The sequence below is a fragment of the Moschus berezovskii genome, chromosome 10, assembly GCF_049115385.1.
Source record: "Moschus berezovskii isolate FMDL1 chromosome 10, NW_MosBer_1.0, whole genome shotgun sequence".
Classification (NCBI taxonomy): Eukaryota; Metazoa; Chordata; class Mammalia; order Artiodactyla; family Moschidae; genus Moschus; species Moschus berezovskii.
The window spans coordinates 45,342,340-45,367,745 of record NC_142469.1 but is presented as its reverse complement, the minus strand read 5'-3'; the positions used below and the strand labels follow the sequence as shown (position 1 = coordinate 45,367,745).

General features: G+C 43.2%; 1 protein-coding gene across 3 annotated transcripts in view; it reads right to left on the bottom strand.

Annotated features, from left to right (window-relative positions):
- The window catches only part of SLC22A16 (solute carrier family 22 member 16), a 37,654-nt gene extending 16,659 nt beyond the window's left edge, over nt 1-20,995 (bottom strand). For 2 of the 3 annotated variants that reach the window (XM_088840630.1, XM_055433166.2), the window contains exons 1-5: nt 20,836-20,995; nt 15,984-16,463; nt 12,307-12,424; nt 6,163-6,694; nt 1,893-2,020 (exon numbers count right to left, since the gene is read on the bottom strand). In XM_088840630.1, the coding sequence (XP_088696756.1) occupies nt 1,893-2,020; nt 6,163-6,694; nt 12,307-12,424; nt 15,984-16,463; nt 20,836-20,888 (1,311 nt within the window). In that variant the 5' untranslated portion in view covers nt 20,889-20,995. Of the gene's footprint in view, nt 1-1,892; nt 2,025-5,809; nt 5,975-6,162; nt 6,695-12,306; nt 12,425-15,983; nt 16,464-20,835 lie in introns of all 3 variants that reach the window. The other variant, XM_088840631.1, reaches the window with a different exon arrangement.
- Nucleotides 20,996-25,406: the final 4,411 nt, after the last annotated feature.

Genomic DNA, 25,406 nt, shown 5'->3' with positions numbered 1-25,406 from the left:
AAGTAATGCTCAAAATTCTCCAAGTCAGACTTCAGAAAACGTAAACCGTGAACTTACAGATGTTCAAGCTGGTTTTAGAAAAGGCAGAGAACCAGAGATCAAATTGCCAACATCTGCTGGATTGTCAAAAAAGCAAGAGAATTCCAGAAAAACATCTATTTCTGCTTCATTGACTATGCCAAAGCCTTTGACTGTGTGGATCACAATAAACTGTGGAAAATTCTGAAAGAGATGGAAATACCAGACCATCTGACCTGCCTCTTGAGAAACCTGTATGCAGGTCAGGAAGCAACTGTTAGAACTGGACATGGAACAACAGACTGGATCCAAACAGGAAAAGGAGTACGTCAAGGCTGTATATTGTCACCCTGCTTATTTAACTTATATGCAGAGTACATCATGAGGAACGCTGGGCTGGAAGAAGCACAAGCTGGAATCAAGATTGCCGGGAGAAGTATCAATAACCTCAGATATGCAGACGACACCACCCTTATGGCAGAAAGTGAAGAGGAATTAAAAAGCCTCTCGATCAAAGTGAAGGAGGAGAGTGGAAAAGTTGGCTTAAAGCTCAACATTCAGAAAACTAAGATCATGGCATCTGGTCCCATCACTTGATGGGAAATAGATGGGGAAACAGTGTCAGACTTTATTTTTTGGGCTCCAAAATCACTGTGGATGCTGATTGCAGCCATGAAATTAAAAGATGCTTACTCTTTGGAAGGAAAGTTATGACTAACCTGGATAGCATATTAAAAAGCAGAGACATTACTTTGCCAACAAAAGTCCGTCTAGTCAAGGTTGTGGTTTTTCCAGTGGTTATGTATAGATGTGAGAGTTGGACTGTGAAGAAGGCTGATCACCGAAGAATTGATGCTTTTGAACTGTGGTGTTGGAGAAGACTCTTTAGAGTCCCTTGGACTGCAAGGAGATCCAACCAGTCCATCCTAAAGGAGATCAGTCCTGGGTGTTCATTGGAAGGACTGATGCTAAAGCTGAAACTCCAATACTTTGGCCGCCTCATGGGAAGAGTTAACTCACTGGAAAAGACTCTGATGCTGGGAGGGATTGGGGACAGGAGGAGAAGGGGACGACCGAGAATGAGATGGCTGGATGGCATCACTGACTCAATGGACATGAGTTTGAGTGAACTCCGGGAGTTGGTGATGGACAGGGAGGCCTGGCGTGCTGCGATTCATGGGGTTGCAAAGAATCGGACACGACTGAGCTGAACTGAACCTACCACAGTGAAAAACAAGACTGTTTAAATTGGAACAATTCTGAACATAAGACTCATAGTATCTTTCATCTGTCCCCATGACTCCCTCGCTCCTTCCGATTTCTGATCAAATGTCACATTCTCTGAGAGGCACATCATCCTTGACCACCTTAGATAAAAGAACAGTACACATGTGCATTTCCCCTCCAAACACAGTCACTCTCCATCCCTCATTCAATTTTGTTTTTCTTCATTTTACTCAGAGAAACTTGACTTACTGCACATCTTCGGTACCTTGAAAAGAACGTGGTACATACTAGATGCTGGATAGAGCTTTCATGAATGAATAAATGTTTAAGATGATGATACTCACTGGAAAGTGCCATCTACTCTCCTCACTCAAGATTACCATGCTTACACAGTACAACACTGACCATCCCTGACAAGTGGGATTTGGGGCTTCGCCCCCACCTCCCACATTTCTTTTTCCCTTAAATTTTCTACTATGTATTATAACAGAGAAGGAATGGCTTTTTTAAAGAAAACATTTAAAATATTATATATATAATCTATCCCTATGTCTTATTTCATCTTCGTATTCATAAGCTGAAAACGTCCCAATCAAACTGTCACAGTATAACTAACCATTCTCTAAGTAAAAAATGAAACAACTCACCTTGGGGATCACCATAATCACACCATTGGTCACTGCGCTTGACAGAAGGGAGAAAATCAGAATGTTTCTTCTCCCCACACGGTCCATCCCCAAGCACACAAAGACATAGGCAGGAATTTCCACTACACCTGTCATGGAGCAAAATGATGCATCTCTGTAAGCCAGAGCATCCAACTGAACAGGGGGACCCTGCCTTCTAACCCAGTGGAATGGTCAGCCCTCTCTCTGATCTCACGGACTTCTAGGAACTATCTAACAACTACCTAAGGGGCAGCAAGGCCCATGATTTTTAAACTCACTGGAGTGGGGAGAATGTTTACTGCGATGTGCCTAATGCTCGCATAATCTGCTTAGCACTTATCATCTCCCCTCAGAATCTTATCCCCAATGAGGCTGGAAGCTCCCAGGACACAGCACAATGCCTGCAGGGCAGGCCGGTGGAATGAACAAATATGTAAATTAATATACAACATTGATCTTTTCTGAGCTTTGCTTTCTTCTGCTTGACAGAACTATGGGGAAATGTTTGTATCAGTAATTTCGAACTTAGAAATTAAGGTAGAAAATTCAGTGCAGCTAGGTACATAAAGTAATGATAACTGTTTGATGGATTTTAAACCTAAAAATTAAGCTAATATGAATCCCCCACTGAGCAAGGACCTTGTCTTGGATCTCCTTTTACTCCCCCTCAACAAAAAACAAAGTCGGGAACTGACTTAAAAGCCCTTCTGTTGAAGAACCGAAGTTTGAATCTTAGATCCAGAACCAAAAAGCTTTACATCTGTCACCTAGAATGCAACAGGGAGCAAGCAAGATTTCTCAGCAAAACTGAGCAAACCCAGTAGCCTCTGAGAAACTGTCGCTGCTTATTAGCCTAGATTGTCCACGTAACTGAAAGGTCTCTTCTTTTGACCTTCTGCAGCTTGCCTAACCTCAGGACGCTACCCACCACTGCCTTTGAGGACTGGTGTGCACTTGCCTGTTTAACTACAGAATGCTATTAGCACCGACACTGGCAGGCCTGGGTCTACATGTCTTCTGTGACTTTGGGAACACATCACCGCAGGTGGATACATATTCCCTGAGCTAACATTCTTAGCAGTACATCAGAAATTAAACTCTGCTGCAGCTGCTCAGAGTCGGACACGACTGAGCGACTTCACTTTCACTTTTCACTTTCATGCATTGGAGAAGGAAATGGCAACCCACTCCAGTGTTCTTGCCTGGAAAATCCCAGGGACGGGGGAGCCTGGTGGGCTGCCGTCTATGGGGTTGCACAGAGTCGGACACGACTGAAGTGACTTAGTAGCAGCAGCAGCTGCTCAGGGAAAAAAAAAAAAAGGCTAGGCAAAGACAAAAAATAACATTCTGAGCCCTGCTGGAGAGACGGGTCTCCCTTCTCTTCAGTTCAGTTCAGTTCAGTCGCTCAGTCGTGTCCGACTCTTTGCGACCCCATGAATCACAGCACGCCAGGCCTCCCTGTCCATCACCAACTCCCGGAGTTCACTCAACTCATGTCCATCGAGTTGGTGATGCCATCCATCCATCTCATTCTCTGTCGTCCCCATCTCCTCCCGCCCCCAATCCCTCCCAGCATCAGAATCTTTTCCAGTGAGTCAACTCGTCGCATGAGGTGGCCATGAAAAAATAAACAACTCCAGAGAAAATGCCTACCCTTCACAGTCCCTGCTGTAAGATCTGGTGCCTCTGGACCAAAAGAGTAGGTTTATCTATTACTCTACTCTTTTTTTTTTTTAAGGACTTTTCAAGATCAAATAAAACAATGATTCTCAAAAGAACCTCCTGGGAATAGGCCTGGGTTATCATTTCCACTTTCCAACTAACACTAAATCAGTCAGTTTAGTTCAGTCACTCAGTCGTGTCCAACTCTTTGCGACCCCACGCACTGCAGCACGCCAGGCTTCCCTGTCCATCACCAACTCCCGGAGCTTACTCAAACTCATGTCCATTGAGTTAGTGATGCCATCCAACCATCTCATCCTCTGTCGTCCCCTTCTCCTCCCGCCTTCAATCATTCCCAGCACTAAATGACTTAAGCCAAATGAGTAAGTGACAGCTCAGGGACTGGTCTTTGGGAGCCAAGCCTTTCCTGCCACCTCCCTCCCTCATGTCTGATTCCCTCCACGTCTGACTCAGGGCTCTCCTCTCTCCAGCACTGTGTACAAGGCACCAGCTGATTCCTGGAGCCTAGCAAAGCTGCACAGCTACTGGGAAAGCTGAAGAGATCTTTTCAAGCATATTTCACCTTGATTCTTCTTGAGTTGTTGTAGAGATGCCGTGTCTAAATTTTTGACTTCACTATGTCTGGGTTAGAAATGGTGCAACCAACGAACCCTTCTGGGATTAGGACAATGTGCCATTATTTTCTTCACTTTTATAATGTATAATCTCTCTAATCACTCAGATCCCATTCTGATCCTGTCTCCATATAACCCCAAAGTTATGTCCTGAGGCTACTGTAGCATTCATCACCTGCAAGTAGCACAAAATCTGAACTGAAATCTCCACCAATCTCAGACCATCTCAGGAGTTGAAAACTAGTTCAAAGTTTGCACAGCACAAAAGTACTGACTAGAAGCACTTGACCAGCAGAGGGCTACTGGCAAGGGTCATGACATGAAAAAATCAAAGGCAGTAGAGACGATGTGCGTGCTCAGTCGCTTCAGTCCTGTCTGACTCTTTGCAGCCCCATAGACTGTAGCCCACTAGGCTCTGCTGTCCATGGGATTCTCCAGGCAAGAATACTGGAGTGGGTTGCCATACTCTCCTCCAGGGGATCTTCCCGACCCAGGTTTCAAACCCCCGTCTCCTGCATTGTCGGCAGGTTTTTTACTGCTGAGCCATCGGGGAAGCGCAGTGGCTATTTGTCTTGGAAACATTTTTATACTTATGAGATTGCTTGTTTCCCTGAGAATTGATACATCTCCATCAAATTTAACAGACTATATCATAAAGATCTAAACCCCCAGCATTCCTAAACTTCCCGATGTCACATCCCACCTGACTTGATTCTGCTACCATTCGCTTCTCTGTTCTAAAAATACTGGGCTTCCCTGGTGGCTCAAAAAGTAAATGTCTGCCTACAATGCGGGAGACCCAGGTTCAATCCCTGTTTCTCAAACTGACACATAGAATGCGTTCACTTGTTCATTTGTTTATAAAATGTGTTTGAAGTCAAGATGGGCTCTTTTTATAAACTTGTTGGTCTGTCCCCCCTAAAAAAAGAGTAGTTCTTTTTTTCTTAAAATGACTTATAATTCCTTTGTGCTATAATCAACAAGAACAGGTGTCTCATCAGAGCACTTCAAGGAGACAGGATGATATTTATATATAACAGTTTTAAAGCAAACTTTTCTGGGGATAATATCAAATGCAAGTAGCCTACACAGAAATAACCAGCTGCACAAATGCATTTCTGATAATTCTCTCATGTCTGGTGTGAATTTGGTTAGGAGTCACACATCAGGCTATCACATCACAGCTTCAGAGCTATTTTAACCTGCCACTGAATTAAAAGAAGCATGACATCATAAACTACAATTGCATGTGTTTAGGTTATTTTCCTGACTAAAATTCCTAAATTAGAAGGTAGAAAGATGCCAGAAGATCTCCAAGACATGTTAAATTTTAAAAGGAATGCAACTTGCAAATAACAATATGTAGTGAATAATCTCATTTATGTTAAAATATAAAACATTTATCTGTACAAATGTATGGAGATGCATAAAAAGAAATCTGAAAGTACAGGCCAAAGGTTATAGAAGTTACCTCTGAACTACAGTTCTGAGATGGCAATGGGCTTAAAGGAAGGAAGCAAGCAAGGAGAAGAGGCAGGAAAGGAAGGAGGGACTCAAGTCTTCGATTTTGCATTTTTTTAAAAGAAAATATATCCCTGTGTAACACTAAAAGGGGCTTCCCTGGTGTCTCAGATGGTAAAGAATTTGTTTGAAATGCAGGAGACCCAGGTTCAATCCCTGGGTCAGGAAGATCTCCTGGAGAAGGAATGGCTACCCACTCCAGTATTCTTGCCTGGAGAATTCTGGACAGAGGTATCTGGAGGGCTACAGTCCATGAGGTCACAAAAAGTTGGGCATGACTGAGCTACTGATACGCACAAACACACAATACTAAAAAAGACCATAATAGCTAGCAGTGTTGATCCTGGTAGAAATAAAGATAATAGAAACACTCTCAAAACTTGGTAGAAATTTCACTTCACAGCTACACTTAATATAGTTTAACCACTTACCCATAAGGAAGAGATTTAAATATTCACTGCCTCCCAAATGAACAGAATTCAAGGAAAAGGTGTAGAACCCCAAACACCCCGTGAACCAAATCAGCCAAAGAATAAGAGTCCTTGTTCCAATATTCCAGTCATAAAACAGTTCTGACAGGGTGTGCTTCTCAACTTGAGAGGGCTTATTACCAGCAGAACCATCATGATCCAGTGATAAAAGTTCTGACAGTTTACAGGATCTCGTCCTATTCCACTTGGCCATCGTATCAATTACTTTTTGTGCTTCTTCATATTTTCCCCCTGAGATAAGCCAAAAAGGTGTCTCTGGGAGCATCCAACAGCACAGGATAAAGGGGCCAGTCACGGAGGAGAGGACTATCTGATAGATCCACCAGGTCCTGACGAAGTAGCCCGTTAAAGCCACCACCATGGTTCCAAAAGCAAAAAAGGAATGCAAGTGGATGGACGCCCACGTCCGCGACTTCATGCCGACAAATTCTGTCACATAGACAAACGCCACCACGAGATAGCCACTTCCAGACTGCAAAACAAAGCAGGGAGGGTGGGCCAGATTTAAGGTCACACACATAACTACTAAGGAGTCTGACCCTCTGCAAATCACACCAGAAAGAAAAGAAAGCTTTGTTTTCTGAAACCCATATCACATTCATACAATGGGATTTAATCCAATCCATCCTTCTTCTTCAAATGTGTCCTCTCATCTTCCCACACCCTGTCTACTCCAAAAGGCAAAGCTTGAGTGGTTTTGCATGATATAAATGTTAGACACTGCCTTTTGCTTCATTTAAATATTCCTTTACAGTGTGAATTTACATCTCAGTTCCTTGCAAATATATGTATTAATTTATCTATATAGAGAAGAGCCTTTTTTATTAAATCCTAAATTCTAAATGGGAACAAACCATTTACAGTAATTAGTGAGAAGAAAAAAGATTTGGTTAAAATTTCATTTTGACATGCAACAACAACAAAAAAAAAAAACAGACAAATCGGACCTCAGGGAAATTCAAAACATCTGTGCATCAAAAGACACTATCACTAGAGTGAAAAGGCAACTTATGGAACAAGAGATATGCAAATCATATGTCTGATATGAGACTAACATTCAGAATACACAGAGAACTTCTAAAACTCAACAATAAAACAAAACCTTACACAATATTTGGTCCTGTCAGAAACATCCATAAAACATTCAGTCCACACCAAAAGGTCCTGGAAATTTGGCCCTACCCTAAAGACCTATAAGCATATTTGGTCCAAGCCAAATGGTTTTGGATAAGACCAGATATCACCTACCTTTTGGCATGGACCAAATGTCTTACAGATGGTTTGGATAGGACAAAACATCTGCTAACCAAACAAACAATCAAATTCAAAAATGGGCTCTGATTCCTCCAAAGAAAATACAGGAATGGCCAATAAGCACACGAAAAGATGCTCACTAATTACTAATCATTAGGGAAATGCAAATCTCTAATGCAAATCACTAATCATTAGGGAAATGCAAATCAATATCATGATTATATATGCCACCTCATGGACATTAGGATGGCTAGTATAAAATAAAGTAAGTGTTGGTGAGGATATACAGAAATCAGAACCCTTATGCACTGTTGGTGGAAATGTAAAATGATACAGCCACTATGGAAAACAGTATGAGGAGTCCTCAAAAAAATAAAAATATAATTGCCTTATGATCCAGCAATCCAATTTTGAGAATATACCCAAAAGAATTTAAAGTGAGATCTCAAAGAAATATTTTTACATTTATGTTCATAACAGCATTATTCACAGTAGCTAAAACACGGAAGCAATCCAAGCTCCCATCAACAGCACTCCATCAACAGATGAATAGATAATACACAATGGAGGATTATTTAGCTTTAAGAAAAGAATACTCTGACATATGCTCCAACATGAATTAACTTTGAGGACATTACACTAAGTGAAATAAGCTAGTCACAAAAAGACAAATATTGTATGATTCCATTTATATCAGGCATAGTATCTAGAGTAGTCAAATTCATAGAGACAGAAAGTAGAATAGTGGTTGCTAGGGGTTGGGGGGAAAGGAGTATGGGGAGCTACTATTTAATGAATATAGACTTTCAGATTTGCAAGACAAAAAGAATTCTGGAGATGGATGGTGGGGATGGTTGTACAACAGTATGAATGTACTTAATATCAGTGATCTGTAGATACTTAATAATAGTTATGATGGTAAATAATGTAATGTGAATTTTAGCACAATAAAAAGAATGGAGGAAAAACTTTATTTTAAAAACAGGCCATATTAAATTTAACAAAATTCAGATTATAACAACAATATGTGACTACTCAGGGAATAAACAAAGAATGAAACAAATAGATTTTTTTGTGGAGAAGGGTGGTGGTGAAAGGACTAGAAGTTCTACAAAATTATTTCACATTTGACTTTTATTAATATAAATCAAATTGTAAAATTAAGTTTTGAAAAATTATTCTGGGGCACCACTGACTTCCCCAAAGGCCTCTCAATCCTTTGATATTCAAATCATACACTTTTGAAGGCTTGTATTGTCATTATCTTTCAGTTCAGTTCAGTCACACAGTCATGTCTGACTCTTTGCAGCACTCCAGGCCTCCCTTGTCCATCACCAACTCCCGGAGTTCACTCAGACTCATGTCCATCGAGTCAGTGATGCCATCCAGCCATCTCATTCTCTGTCGTCCCCTTCTCCTCCTGCCCCCAATCCCTCCCAGAATCAGAGTCTTTTCCAGTGAGTTAACTCTTCGCATGATGTGGCCGAAGTATTGGAGTTTCAGCTTTAGCATCAGTCCTTCCAATGAACACCCAGGACTGATCTCCTTTAGGATGGACTGGTTGGATCTCCTTGCAGTCCAAGGGACTCTCAAGAGTCTTCTCCAACACCACAGTTCAAAAGCAACAATTCTTTGGCGCTCAGCTTTCTTCACCACCCAACTCTCACATCCATACATGACCACTGGAAAAACCATAGCCTTGACTAGACGGACCTTGGTTGGAAAAGTAATATCTCTGCTTTTTAATAAGCTATCTAGGTTGGTCATAACTTTCCTTCCAAGGAGTAAGCATCTCTTAATTTCATGGCTGCAATCACCATCTGCAGTGATTTTGGAGTCCCAAAAAATAAAGTCTGACACTGTTTCTACTGTTTCCCCATCTATTTCCCATGAAGTGATTATCTTTATGGATATTTATTCCTTCAAAAGTTAATTGGCCTATCTCTGCCAGGTCCCAATTGGTCAAGGGATGTGTGTAGCATTCAGGCAGTTTTCTCCCACTGCTTTCAAAGACTGTAGTTTAGCATCTTTTGTAAGATCTGCAATTTCATTTTGCATCAGAGTTGGAAAGAGGTTAGCACAGGAGCAGTAAGCAGAGAGGTGCTTGATAGGGATGATGTATGAATGGTCAGTTTCACATTTTGAGCTTTTATTTCCCCATGCAACCTTGTAATTGCAAGACTCAGATAATGAAGCCTGATACTGAGGCCTCCCATATTGAAGAATCCAGTGGTTTGGTAAATTTAAACCTTCAAATACTACAAATTTCCCCTTTAATTCCCCATTAAGGTAAGCTATATCATCAGTCTTCAAGATGTTTTTTTCAGGGCCAGTTCTTTTGGAGTTCCCTCCCACTTCCTACCAGTTACTTCTGTCACTGGGTTCAAACAATCCATGCACAACTGCCTGAATAATTCCAAAAGACTCCTTGGTCCCATTCGCACCTGTCACCTCCACTAATAATACTCAATTCCTCACATCTACCCTGACCCCACCCCTGACACAGAAGTCAGAATGACCACTTCACCCCTGAATTCACTGAACCCCTTCAGAGAATTCTCATTACCTTTAGGAAACCAGGCAAACCCTTTGTCATCTTACAAGGTCTGCCTAGTCATCTCTCTCTCTTTCAGCCTCACCATGCATTTCACCTCCTCTCTATTCTCCTAACCTTCAGTTCCTTCACATCTCTGAGACTTCTCACTTGCTACTCCCTCTGCCTATAAGGTTCTTCTCTCACCCATCCCTCAGACTAAAAAGACCCTGACTCTCTAGACTCCCCATCCCATCCCCCACTGTGTCGAGCCCCTCCCCCCACTGCTAGTCCTCACTGTCAACACTGTATGGATTTTTTTACAATGGTCCATCAGCATCTTGCCTTCCTGCTACACTATAGGGTTATTGAAACATTCTGGTCAGGTTTACTTAGCAAGACAGTCTGTAGGTAGATCAATAAATGTGCTGAGTAAAGGAATCTGCCTGCATCTTCCCTAATCAGAATTGCATCACAAATATATTTCCCATACAGAAGTATTCTGTAAAATATATTTCCAATACAGAAGTATTCTATAAAATGGGTGGCTGTCTGATTTTTTTGGCTCTGGAAATCAACTCAAGGTATTTCGCAAGACCAAAACAGATATTTTTAGAATTATTCTCTTAATTATTCCAAAAGAGGACTCCACACTCTCTCAAGACCTATCTTTGCCTTCTGTTCCCACCAGAAGGTCTATTATCAACCTCACCCTGCAGCTACAGAGTCATTTCCTCTTATTCTGTCCTCAGTGGAGACAGAACTGCTGGTTGTTATCTCCTGCGTTAAAAACTCTCTGCATTCCCCAAAATATTACACTTTTTAAAGATACAACACTTTCGATTCTCCTAAACTGTTTTTAATGCATCCTTCTATCCTTGACCATCTAAGTGTGGCTTCTTAGGGACCCTTCCTAGCTGTTGATGAAGACTCCAAAAGAGAATATACCACCTTGCCCTTGGAGGGGGCACAGTGACCTCTTCTTCTGAGGTTGAAGTCCTTGGCTTCTCCCCAGACCCTTAGGTCATCTGTTCTGGTGAGAGGGGATGCATGCCCTGCTCTGTTTTCAGCAAGATCACAAGCTCCTCCCGAAGAGAACACTTCACTCTGTTATCCTTGAACAGTGACCTCCAAAGAGAATCGCTGTTGCTGCTGTGAGGTAGTGTGGAAACTGCCCGGAAGCCTCACTGAGTGTGGAAACTCCCTGGTCCACTTCCAGCAACAGTCAGCTTTGTAAGAAGTGCCTACTCCGTGCCAGGTACTGAACTGCGGACATTTCCCTGAATCTCAAGTGAGTCCTGGTAATAACCCAGTGAAATAGGTATTCTTTTCTACAGTTTACAAATCAGAAGTTAAGGTTCGAAGAGGATAAGGCATTTGCCCAAGGTCACACAGCTGAGAAGCCAATATATGACAATGCTGAGATTCAAACACATGCCCTTTCCACTATCCTCTGCCGTTCCCCAGAACAAAAAGGTCTGAGGCTTTGTCTTCACCCTTCCTGCACGTTATACAAATGACACTGTTAACAATATGCCTTAACTGTCTGTTTGGCTCATGCATACATCTAGACTGACATAACTGCTCAGAAGTAAAATAATTGGTAGCTATTATTTGTAATGGGCATAAATAATGACTTTTTTCCTTTCTGTCCCCTTGTGCCTTCCTCTTTCCCTCTGTTATCCCTGTCTCTTCTCTATCTTTTGCCTTACAGTATTGGCTAGAATGGGCTTCCCTGGTGGCTCAGAGGTATAGAATACAACTGCCAATGCAGGAGACAAGGGTTCGATCCCTAGGTCAGGAAGATCCCCTGGAGGAGGAAACAGCAATCCACTCCAGTATTCTTGCCTGGAGAATCCATGGGATTCTCATGGACAGAGAACCTGGCGGGCTACAGTCCATGGAGTTGCAAAAGAGTCGAACACGACTGAGCAACTAAACAACAACAACAACTGGCCAGAATCCCCAGTAAAATGTCAACTGGAAGTGATGTCTCACAGATCCCTGCTGCTAGTAATGGTAGAATGTAGATCACACGTCAGGCACAGAGTCAAATGAAAAGTTTCAGCCTACTAAGCAGCAATTTTTCATTTAACAGCTTCCATTCTAAGCATAGGGCACTAATATTCTATAGAAAGACTTAGGCAGTGAACAAAGATTAGTCCTTGATCTCTATCTCACTAGATTCTAAATAAGCACAGCTAAGAGAGTTAAGGTTTAATATAAAAATACTGCAGTGGAATTAAAGAGGCAAAAACAAACAAACAAACAGAAACCCCAACAACAACCCAACTCACGATCGCAAGAAGAAAGCGTGCGACAATGAAGCTGTAATAATCAAATGTGAATGCCGCCGCTATGCCAAACAAAAATACACCGGTGCTTGTGGCCCACAAGACAACTCGTCTTCCTGCCCTGAAAAATAAGAATCACACAGTGGAAGGAGCAAGGTGTGGCTGCAACAGTTTAAAACATCCACTCTAATTCAAGAAAGATAAATTTTACCTATATTTTTAGTAGCTTATGTATTTGACTTATTTATTTTGGGTAAATCATGAGTTAACACATGATTTTTTCAAAAGGTCAGTTTTTTGGTGGCCAAGTCTCCACCTGAACTGCTAATATACACACACGATCACTCTGGGTGGTCCCCAAAGGACCTCCTAACCTGGGCTTAGGAGGAAGGAGAAGGAAGATCTGCCCTTTCCCTGTCAGGACCTGCTCTGTCACCTGTTGGATCATCTTCCCTGTTGGGCTGGCTCTGCCCACCAAGGGGGAGGCAACTCTTAATAAGCCCCTCTAAAAACAGAAGTCTAGCGACATGCTGCTAGTAGAATAAGTTGCCCTATATTTTCATAATTGGGAAGGGCATTTCCCTCTTTAAAAAGCAAACGACAATTACATGCCTGCAGATTTTTAAAGTGAGATGTAATTCACATGATATAAAATCCAATCTTTTAAAGCAGGGATCCCCAACTTCCAGGCCGCAGACCTGTACCTCCTGTCAGATCAGATCGGCAGCAGCATTAGAACAGAAATAAAGTGCACAATAAACATTATGTGCTTGAATCATCCTGAAACCGTCCCCCACCTGCCCCGGTCCATGGAAAAACTGTCTTCCATGAAACCAGTCCCTGATGTCAAAAAGGCTGGGGACCACAGTTTTAAAGTATACAATTCAGTGGCTTTTTAGTGGATTCACAGAGTTGTGCAACTCATCACTATCCAGTTCCAAGACATGTTCTCCCTCCAAAAAGAAATTGTGCACCCAGGAACCATCATTTCTTATTCTCTGCTCCCTCTGTCCCCTGACAGCCACAATCTACTTTCTGTGTTTGTAGAGTTGCCTCTTCTGGACATTCTATATAAATGGAATTGCACACTATAAGACCTGGCTCATTTTATTATGCTTTCAAGGTTCATCCATGTTACTGTACTTCATTCCTTTTTATGACTAAATAACATTCCATTGGAGAAGGGAATGGCAACCCACTCCTGTATTCCTGCCTGGAGAATTCCATGGACAGAGGAGCCTGGTGGTCTACAGCCCACGGAGTCACAAAAGAGTCGGACACAACTGAGCGACTAACACACACAACATTCCATGGCATGGCTATACTGCGTTTTGTTCATCCATTCATCCCTAGATGGACATTTGGACATTGTTTCCACTTTTTTGTCTATAATGAATAATGCTGCCATGAACATTTGTGATCAAGATTTTATGTCAAGTTATGTTTTCAATTCTCTTGGATATGTACCTAGGGGTGGAATTGCTGGGTGATATGCTAACTTTATGTTTAATTTTTGAGGAGCTGCCAAACTGTTTCCCAGGGTAGTTGCCCCAATTCTACCATCCCACCAATTTCTCCACATCCACACTTGTTATTGACAACACTTGTTATCTGTCTTTTTGATTACAGCCACTCTAGTGACCAGGGGGATCTCACTATAGTATTGATTTACATTTCCCTAATGATTATTGATGTTGAACATTTTTATATGTGCTTATTGGAAGGACTGATGCTAAAGCTCAAACTCCAATACTTTGGCCACCTCATGCGACGAGTTGACTCACTGGAAAAGACTCTGATGCTGGGAAAGGTTGGGGGCGGGAGGAGAAGGGGACGACAGAGAATGAGATGGCTGGATGGCATCACCGACTCGAAGGACATGAGTTTGAGTGAACTCCGGGAGTTGGTGATGGACAGAGAGGCCTGGCGTGCTGTGATTCATGGGGTCGCGGAGAGTCGGACATGACTGAGCGACTGAACTGAACTGAACTGATTGGCCATTTGTATACATTCTTTGGCAAAATATCCATCCAAATCATTTGTCCATTTTTGAATTGGGTTATTTGTCTTTTTATTGTTGAGTTATAAGAGTTTTTTATGTATTCTAGATACTAGATTGTCATAGATATATGATTTGCAAATATTTTCTCCCTATGAGATGTCCCTGACAGATCATTTTAATGCAGAAGAATACAGTCCTGATTCCGAGCAACAGGTTTGCCCATTGTGGCAGAGAGTATGTAAGCAAATTGGAAACTGTCACGTTCACAGCCTCAGCCTGCTCTGCTCCCACAGGCACTAGTAAGGATTGTTGGCCCCACATATAAAGGTTTCCCAATCTCATTTGAGCCCTGAATGTCATTTTAAACTATTTTCATTCATCCCTCTTCTACCCACAATGTTTTCATTCTCTGTAACAGATGAGCAGCTCTCTTGATGATGAGCAGAGAACAGCGAACATCAAAGAGAAAGCTCTGCAATTCCCTGCTCTGCCCAGCTGCCAACATGACCTGAATCTGCCTGCAGCCTTTTTTCTTCCCTCCTGTCCAGAGACACACACCCTTTTCTCTTCAGATACCATTTTGCAATCTTTGGATCATGTCTCTTCCCATCTCCTCTGAGGCCTTATTCTACCAATTACTTCTTTTCCCTCTATCCCTCCCACTCCTCTGACTCCTCCCTTCCAGCCAAAGAACCTTCTCTGGATCCCCATCATTCCTGTAGCCACCTTGCATCTTGCATTTCCTCCACTGACGGACTTTCCAAAAGGGAGTATCTACCTCCTTGACTCCTGTTTTGCTCCTCTCCCCACTGACAAACCAACTTCCATCCTTCCTAGGAAGTTTATGAAGCAGAAGATTCTTAACTATTTTACTAATAGACCCCACTTCTGTTACAATTTAATTATTCAAACCCCACCTGGGTCCTCCTCCCTTTAGGCTTCCATAGTCTTTGCCTCTATGTCTTTCACTTCTAATATGGCCCCAGACACAACAAAGCCCTATAATTGTTCTTTCGATGTGTTTGTTGGTCCCATGTGACTAGCACACACTGAGGGCAGGGATTTCTGTAAATCCCAGGACATGCCTGTAAAATTCACAACTATGAGGCCAAATAAATAAGTTTATCTCTGTGCTCTGGGACAGGCACTAAAAGTGTGGTCCGTGTCCATGCAACTTTGCCTTACTCTAAGAGTTATATGTTCATTTTAAAGTATATTTTTTTTTAATTTGGTTGGTACATCACACGGTTTCATAGATATCACTGCATAGGACCAGACTATCCTCCTAAAAAGCAAGTCTATTTAAAGAAAAAAAATTCAAAGTAATAACCAGTAGCAACTGAGTGGTTTTATGTCCAAGGTACTTTTTCTGTGTTAATTTTGAAAAAACCCTCTGAGATGAGTATTATTTTCATTGCCAGCTTACACACAAGATTCTGCCAATGTGCCAAGGTCCACAGCTAATAAATGGCAGAACACAGGCGGACTGTCTTCAGAACCCATCCCCTTAATGTTATTTTGTGTCCCTAAATAACAGATCGGCAAAGAAGTACGTATTTAGATAGGAAGTATGAAAATGACTAAATTTTTGAACATAATTCCCTGTCCCCTAAGACAATGAGACGGGAAAACGAACCCTACACTGATGGATGAAACAATACGAAAGACTTCATGTTACCTGTCGGAGAGGTAGCCAAAGATCACTGCTCCCAGCAGGACTCCAAACATAAACGTGGGCTGGATCAGCCTTCCGAACCACTCTCGGTTACACACCAGATCCCACTGGGTTACCACAGTGCTGAGCCACTTGCTTCTGTCATAGATGTAGCCATCCAAGCAAGGGAAGCTGCTCTTCTGGCCGCTGTACTCATAGTCCAGACTCGACTGGTCATCCCTCCGGAACCTCTGACAGCTGGTAAGCTCCCAGATCTCCCCATCCTGCAGCTTCACAAGGATGTGATCCTCACGGCCTACGGAGAACTGGGTCCAGATGTCCTCCAACTGCCAAGTAGAGAGGTCTTGGAAAAGAACCTGACTCACATTGCCTGGGGGCCTACAGGTATGCTGGGGGGACACTGACAAGAACACAGAAGCCAAGTAGTGGATACCACAAGAGATATTCTGGAAGGCACATATAAAATAGAGGAATATTTGGTATCTGCAAAGGGAGAGGAAAAGAAACAAGTTATTATAGCTGACCTATGGACTAAAAAACAAAAAGATACAGGCAAACACAAAGGGTCTCTATTATGCTTAGCTTGAATAAAGGGATAAACAAAACCAAATCCTGTTAGGGATCTAAGAGGCATCCTGTAATGACAACCCTACGAATATGACTGAGAAGGTAACATACATCATATATGACAGACATTTTTATACTTCAACTCCTCCCCACTTCCCAAATTCCAATGCTCAAACTCGACAGAGTCCCTGCAAAGAGCAGACAGATTTTGTTTGTGTGAAGTTTACCTGCCTGCCCCTGGAGGTGTTTGGGTTTGGTACCTAAGTAGTCTCATCACCTGGAGAGGCTCCACTGCTGCAAAATTCACATTGTCTCAGCTTCCCATCCTCCCAGCTCCCCCTGTCCCTCCCATTGACCCCATCTCCTGCACTGTTTGGGGCTCCAGCCTTTGGCCCTCACCAGCTTCTCTAGTTTACTGCCACCTTCCTGGCCTCACTCCTTCCCCAGCCAGCCTGAACCCCACGGTTGCCACTAGTTTTTTCCACAGAGTCACACAAGTTCTCTATTCACGTTCTCCATTCACACCCAGTCCCCCCAAAAGAGCACCTCCCCCAGCAGGCCTCTGAAGCTAGGATCCGTCTCCTCTGCCCCACCCACAGATGCTGAGAAGGTCTTAAGCACACTTTCAGTTCAAATTTCCCTTTTCCTATCACAAGGATGTGCTGTGCTTAGTCTCTCAGTCATGTCTGACTCTTTGCAACTCCATGGACTGTAGCCCAAAAGGTTCCTCTGTCCATGGAATTTTCCAGGCAAGAATACTAGAGTGGGTTGCCATTCCCTTCTCCAGGGGATCTTCCCGACCCAGGGATCGAGCCCAGGTCTCCCACATTGCAGGAGGATTCTTTACCAGTTGAGCCACCAGGGAAGTCACAAGGATAACTTTCTCAAAAAAAAACAAAATCCTACTTCCTTAGGTGTCTAACATTCTAACAAATCATTTCCTCCCCTATAAAGATTGCTGTCCACCAAGTGTCTACCCAGCCCAAGTCTCCTTCAGAACAACAGATTTAGACACAACAAATCACTATGCCCACAGCCAAGAGAAACACTAATGGAAAAAGAATAGACAGGAAAACCAGAGGTAAGTAAAAGCAAAGATGACCAGAACCTTCAGGAAACAGACCTATGCTATCTGGGTGACGGGTAAAGAAAATTGCATTCAGTCCTAGATTGATATCATTCTATATAATAAAACATGCTTGCGTATGTGCTAAATTGCTTCAGTAGTGTCTAACTCTTTGTGACCCCATGGACCGTAGCCTGCCAGGCTCCTCTGTCCATGGGGATTCTCTAGGCAAGAATATTCATGGGGTCGCGAAGAGTCGGACACGACTGAGCGACTGAACTGAACTGAACCACGCCCTGCTTCAGTATCTTCCCCATCTAGGGAATGAACCTGCGTCTCTTATGTCTCCTACATTGGCGGGCAGATTCTTTACCACTAGCACTACCTGGGTAGCCCATAATAAAACGTAACAAGTATTATACCACTGTGGACTCCAGAACCAGACTACCAAGGTTTGAAGCTTGTCTCCGGTTACTTACCACCTGGGTCTTTTGGGCAAGATCCTTACCTTTTATGTAAGGCTCTTTTCTCCTCTGAAAAATGGGTTGTTATGGGAATGTAGAGTTACTACATGTAAAGCACTATGGCATACTGTAGGCACATGCAATTGTTAGATACTATGATGTTCACAAGGTGAAGTCAAAAAAGAGCCTAAAAGGGTCATATACTGACAGAAAAAGAAAAAAAAAAAAAAAAAAAACCCACCACCTATACCCATACAGCTAAGTCAGCCACAAGGCTCATCATTCCAACTCTGAAATTTTAAACTCTGTGTTTATTCCAAGATAACTCAAAGATCCAGGCTTTTAGTTCCCCAAACACAATTCCTGAATCTCAGTTTCCTCAGTTCTCTCTGACATAGGGCTTAAACCATGAAGTTTTTGTAACCTCAATACAAACTTGTATTTTGTATTGAACAACACCTAATTTTTCTTAGGGGTCCTGATTTCCTCTTTTAAAGGTGATTTGGACAGTGTTTCCTCACCTTAGAAATGACCAATGAGAAATGAGAGACAATTAGGGCTTTCTACTTAACACTGTCACTAGGTTTCCTTAACAAAACACAATAACCTCCCTCTCTATTTATAGACAATAAAGAGACTGATTAGAGCGAATGCCAGAGAAAATATGGGCTACTATGATATGGTCACACTATTTTCATCTTTTGCTGTAAGCATTGACATGTTACCCTTTTTCTTCCTATAAGTAGCTTTCACAATCTACCTTCCTACCAGAATGGGGACTCAGGTAACAATAATAGTCACGATTTATTGATAACTTACAGGATGATAAGATTTGGCATACGCTACTGTAACTGGCTAAGAGCTGTCTCCCCAAACCCATTCTCCCTTTCTCCCACCACACCGAGCCACATCTGACCATGTGGGTGAGGACATGGAGCAGTTGCCCCAGATGCTGTGGATGGTGGAGTTGCCTCCCCCACTTAGGTCCCTGGACGACATCATGGAGCACAACCTGCCCTGGACAGTTGCCAGAGACAAAATCCAATTGAGGGGTCTCTTTGTTACAGCTCCTAAGTATGGTGATTAATCCCTAAAATACATGGGGAAAAAATGGTGTTAGTAACTACTACCTCTTAAGGTTATCATGAGGATGAAATGAGAGCTGCATGTGGAGTCTTTATAACAACATGTGTAGTACTATTATTATCCCCATTTTACAGATGAGGAAGTGGTAAGTCAAATGCTCAAGACCATATAGTTAATACTTGGTAAGCCAGGATCGGAACTTGAACATCCATTCCCAGAGCTGATTTTGTAATCCCTATGCTATTCTGCTTCAAGGAAGGTAAAATGAGATAATAAATGACCTGGCTGAATCCCAGGGATGCGCTCAGGAGAGCATCCTAGTTGACAGCATGGGCTGTGGAGGCCAATGGACATCCAATGACACCGAATTCTGCTCTGCTACTAAGAGATTTGTGATTTAGGTGCAAGACCTGGTTACCTCATGTGTAAAATGAGAGTGATTACCACTAGTCTCAAAGGGCTGCGGTGAAGGTTAAAGAAGGTAACGTGTACAAAGAACTCAGGACAGAGCCGGGCACAACTGAGCATTCAATAACGCAGGTATCAGGAGGAAGTAGGGTAGAGCTGGGGTCTCCTGCCCCTTCCCGGCCTGCTTCACCACTCCTTTCTTGTGGACACTGGGAATCATAACCAACATCTGTGCAACTTTTCACCCTGGAGAACAGCACATCATCATCTCTTCATCACAAGCCTGGAAGGGAGCTAAAGGCAGGAATGATTATAATTCTCATTTTGCGCATAGGAAACTGAGACACAGTATTCCCAGGGTCACCTTAGCAGTGAGTGGCAGGCCAGGATTCAGACTGAGCCCCAAACCTCTGAATCCACACTTTCTATGGCTCCTTGCCCAGCTACCCCTTCTCCCAAAACGTTGTGGGTCAAAGTAGTATTTCTCCACGAATGAATGAATAAATAAACGAATGAATACACTTTAAAGTTTTAAAATTAATTTGACAAATGAAAAGAGGGTGACAATCATACAAAGGTCAAACCTAGGTCCCACCCTGCAGTAGCTGTGGGTCCTTGACCCAGCTTCAGTTTCCCAATCATTAAAGTAAGAATTCACCCCCCACCCCTTTGTAAGATTCCGCACTGGGTAGTTGGCACATATTAGGTTTCCATAAACCGAAAACACACACACACACACAGAAAAAGAAAGAACAACTTTAAACGGTTGTTCCTAGAGCAATTCAGTACCTGCCAGGCACTGAAGGAGACTCTACCACGGTTTGGGGCGGGACAGCGGTCGTCTGGGGAAGTGAAAGAGGAGCCCATTTGGCAGGCAGATTAGAGAAACGAGCGGCCAAGAACAGGCATTCCTCCTGTGACCTGGCCCCTGCAGCCGGGGCTTCGGACTCCGGCACCGGCAGAGGGCGCGCCGGGGGACCCCGCACCCACCTCTCCCGAGGCGAGCCCCCAGCACCCGCTGCTCGCTCTGGGGGCGTCCGGCCGCCAGAGTTCGAGAGGATCCGTCCAGGGCCAGGAGTCAGGACCCGGGCCTCCGGACTTTTCCCGGAAAGGAGGGGTGGGGAGATGTGCTCGGATCGCGAGCTCTGCGCGCGCAAGAACCCCGCCGCAACGGAAAGAAACAGACCCCACCGGCGCCTCCACCCACGTGGCTCCGGCTCCCCCGGCACTGTCCTCCCTCCCCACCTCTACCCCATCTCCCTACCTGCCGAAGTGCCCCACGCTGTCAAAAATCAGCTCCAAGTTGCTGGACCCCATGGTGCCGCGGTGCACCACGCTCCGAAGCGGGACGCGCGAAGCTCGCCTAGTGCCGGGGACCGCGGGCACAGCGGTGCCCTGCCCCGCCCCGCCCGGCCCCCACCGGCCCGCCCGCCCCGGCTTTGGCGTCTCCCGCGCGTCAGAGGGCTCGAGCCGCGCGCGGGCCAGGCTCTGTTCCTCTCTCTTCCCCTCCAGCGAGTCCCCGGCGCCGCGGCCTCTTGCACGGCGCGCCGTGCTCCCGGAGCCCGCGGCGGCACGGTGCGCCCATCCCAAGCCCCGCCACTTCCCGCGCCCTCTCCCCGCCGCCCCGTCAGACCCTTGACACCGCGTCCGTTTCGGTCGCCGCTCTCGAGGCGCGCGGGTGCTGGGAAGGGTGGTCCACCCGGCAGCCCAAGGTGGGGAACGCAGACTCCACTCTTGGGCACAAACATCGTTTTCTCAGAGAAGTCCTCCCGTTTCGGGCCTACAAGAGCAGAGCACAAAGAACGGATTCTGATGACCCTGAGAAGTGGCAGGATCTTGCAGAGCTGTGTGAAATATCTTGTATTAACCGAAGGGCAAAGGGAACTCCCTGGGTAGAAACAAGCAGAATAGCGAAAACAGCAAACAAACTAGAAGAGGATTTGAAAGAGAGGAAAGCCCATCACCCAAAGTACTTCGCTCACCTACTTGTCACAGAGCCGGAAATAACACCATTAAACATTTATTTTTGCTATGAATAATTCTATTTTCTTTTGAAATGCAAATACTACTGGAATGATTAATCCATTAAATAATAAGCAGTTTGGAATGGATTTTTTATAATTAAGTAGATTCTTGCTAACCAGAAAGTCTTAAGGTTGGAAAGGTTGCTGGGGAGGTTCAAGTGGTGGGAAGAGGGGGAGAGAGTGAGAGTGAGAAGTTTGGGCAAAAGCCGACCCTAGGACGGAAAGATGGGAACCACAGGGCCCAGTCAAGACCCTATATTGTTTCAAAGCACCTAAAGGAGATTTACCTGGAAAAGATATGGGGGGTTGGGGTGGGGAGAGCTATGGGGAAATAGCTCTGCTGTTCTGATTACAGCAAATAGAAATAGTACAACATAGATAAAAAGGACAAATTCCTAGAAAGACACAAACTACAAACACCCAGTCAACAAAAATTTTTAAAAAAAAGATAACCAAAACAGCTCTGTATGTATTAAAGAAATTAGCAGTAAAGAACTTCAGTGTTGGGAGGCTAGATATACATTAAAAAAATTGTAGGTTCCCTCCCCCCGAAATCTATTTTAGTAATTTGGTCATGATTACTTCTTTAATTAAAAAAGGGGAACCTTTTTTAAGATAGAGAAGACCATATTAATGGTAGTTTCCAGTTTATAGACAAGTGATTTTGATATTAAATAATATAAAATATTATTTGATTAAACAATACTTCTTAAGAAGGAAGTTAGATTCGAAGCAGAAAGCCATTTTCCCCGAACATTCTTTCCTTTTATAGTGTATAAAGTAAGTCTGAACACATCAGGGAATTGAAAATACAGCTGTAAAGATTAAATTGGGCTTAGTAAAAAAAAAGAGGGATTTGAAAATGGAGAACAGGTAGGTGATTATTTAAAAAGAAGATGGAAAGTTGGCTTTCGGTAGGATTTTTAAAATGCTACAATTCAAAGAAATAGAAAAAATAATCACAAGTTGATGTAAAAAACATGACATTTGGAGAGAAGTTGTTTTTAAGATGTTGCAGTTAAACACTTTGTAATGGCATAGAGATCATTAGCAAGAGCTTTGGCATCTTGTGGCAAATGCTGAAAGATGGACTAATGGATAGATTAATGAATTCCTAGAGTTAGAAGGAGGTTGAAAAGGCAGATTTTAATGCGTTCTTAAATTTATTAAAAAACATTATTTTAATGTTTTCTAAAAAACATTATTTGCTAAGTAGACCTTGGGTGGCAAATTATATGACTCTATTTGGTGAAACTTTTTTTTTTAAAAAATATGTATTTATTTTTGGCTGTGCTGGAATTTTGTTGTGCAGGCTTCTCATTGCAGTGGCTTCTCTTGTTGTGGAGCTTGGACTCTAGGTGTACCGGCTTCAAGGCTCACAGGTTTAGTTGCCCTGCAGCATGTGGGATCTTCTAGAACCAGGGATTTGAACTGTCCTCTGAATTGCAAAGCGGTTTCTTAACCACTGGACCTCATGGGAAGCCCATGAAACGTTTGATGTTCATGAGATATACGGCGATATTCAAACATTTTAAAGCTTCTAAATTATACTTTCTCTTGGCCAATGGCTATGGCTGTTAGAAATCACTGTGTAGACTTAAGTACCAATTTAGTGATTTTTAAAAATTAATTATTGGTAGGTGAATCTAGTAACCTGTTTTGGGTAGACAACCTAGAATTGAGTTGCTATCACAGAAGCCATTTATGTAGGCAGTATGTACTTCAGTTCAGTCGCTCAGTCGTGTCCGACTCTCTGCGACCCCATGAATCACAGCAGGCCAGGCCTCCCTGTCCATCACCAACTCCCGGAGTTCACTCAAACTCATGTCCTTCGAGTCGGTGATGCCATCCAGCCATCTCATTCTCTGTCGTCCCCTTCTCCTCCCGCCCCCAACCTTTCCCAGCATCAGAGTCTTTTCCAGTGAGTCAACTCGTCGCATGAGGTGGCCAAAGTATTGCAGCTTCAGCTTTAGCATCAGTCCTTCCAATGAACACCGAGGGTTGATCTCCCTTAGAATGGACTGGTTGGATCTCCTTGCAGTCTCTCAAGAGTCTTCTCCAGCACCACAGTTCAGAAGCATCCATTCTTTGGTGATCAGCTTTCTTCACAGTCCAACTCTCACATTCATACATGACCATGGGAAAAACCATAGCCTTGACTAGATGGAACTTGGTTGGCAAAGTAATGTCTCTGCTTTTTAATATACTATCTAGGTTGGTCATAACTTTCCTTACAAGGAGTAAGCGTCTTTTAATTTCATGGCTGCAATCAGCATCTGCAGTGATTTTGGAGCCCAAAATAATAAAGTCTGACACTGTCTCCACTGTTTTTCCATCTATTTCCCATGAAGTGATGGGACCAGATGCCATGATCTTTGTTTTCTGAATGTTGAGCTTCAAGCCAACCTTTTCACTCTCCTCTTTCACTTTCATCAAGAGGCTTTTGAGTTCCTTTTCACTTTCTGCCATAAAGGTGATGTCATCTGCATATCTGAGGTTATTGATATTTCTCCCGGCAATCTTGATTCCAGCTTGTGCTTCTTCCAGCCCAGCGTTGCTCATGATGTACTCTGCATATAAGTTAAATAAGCAGGGTGACAATATACAGCCTTGACATACTCCTTTTCCTGTTTGGAACCAGTCTGTTGTTCCATGTACAGTTCTGACTGTGCTTCCTGTACTTACTAAGCTGCTATTTACTTCTGGGCACTGTGCTAAGAACAAACAGTCCCTCTAGGAGCTTATTTCCTTAGAGGGAAGAGAGCAGAAGAACAAGCAAAGTAGACTCTAATGAGGGTTGAAACAGGTAAATGGACAGAGTACCTCAAAAGAGCATGGAACTAACTCTGCCTTTGGGAATCTGCATGTGGTAACAACTAAGCTGTGTTCTGAAGGCTAGGACTGGCCAGAGGAGGGGACACAAAAGAGGAAGACATCCATTGTTCTGGACAGAGGGCCTGTCCTTGGTTATGGTGAGACTGGGGGAGCCTGGGTGCTCAGAGCAGTGGGTAAAATCCTCCAGTTACTCACTTCCTTTCTTTTGAGTGCATCTCACTGCATAGATTATGGAGCTTCCCAGGTGGCTCAGTGGTAAAGAATCCACCTGCCCGTGCAGGAGACACAGGAGATGCAGGTTCAGTCCCTGGGTCAGGAAGATCCCCTGGAGGAGGAAATGGCAAACACTCCAGTATTCTTGCCTGGAAAATTCCATGGACAGAGTCTGGTGGGCTACAGTCCATGGAGTTGCAAAGAGTCTGACAAGACTAAGCAATTGAGCACACATGCACTGCATAGACTGTAATCTTCTAAGGGAAAAAAAGTTGTCTTTTACTATTAATATTCTCTGTAGCTTCTCAGAAAATGATGGACTTGTCACAAGTGTTTAATAAATAAATGAATGCTTGCCGTTAAAGCTGGAATCACATGGATTTGACATAGTGATTATAAATCAAAGTTAGTACCTTTAATAGCATGTTTATTTGTTAAAATAAATTCAAAATGATCGCAAAAGAATATGTTTGCAAAAATTAGATGTTTGTTTTATGATTTTTTATTTTGGTATATTTTACTCTACAGATTTTTAAAAGATACTTCTGGTTAATGATGGCAGAATACTGACATCTCTGTTCTCTCTAAACCAACTAAAAAGAATGAGGAGAATGAGAAACAGAAGAGAAACTCAATCTTTGATAACAAAACCTTGTAATTTGAATGTAAGAATTAGTATTATTTAAGTGCAGTGGGAGTTGAACCAGGGCAAGAAAGGATTCAAGGAGAGATGCTGCTGCTAAGTTGCTTCAGTTATGTCCGA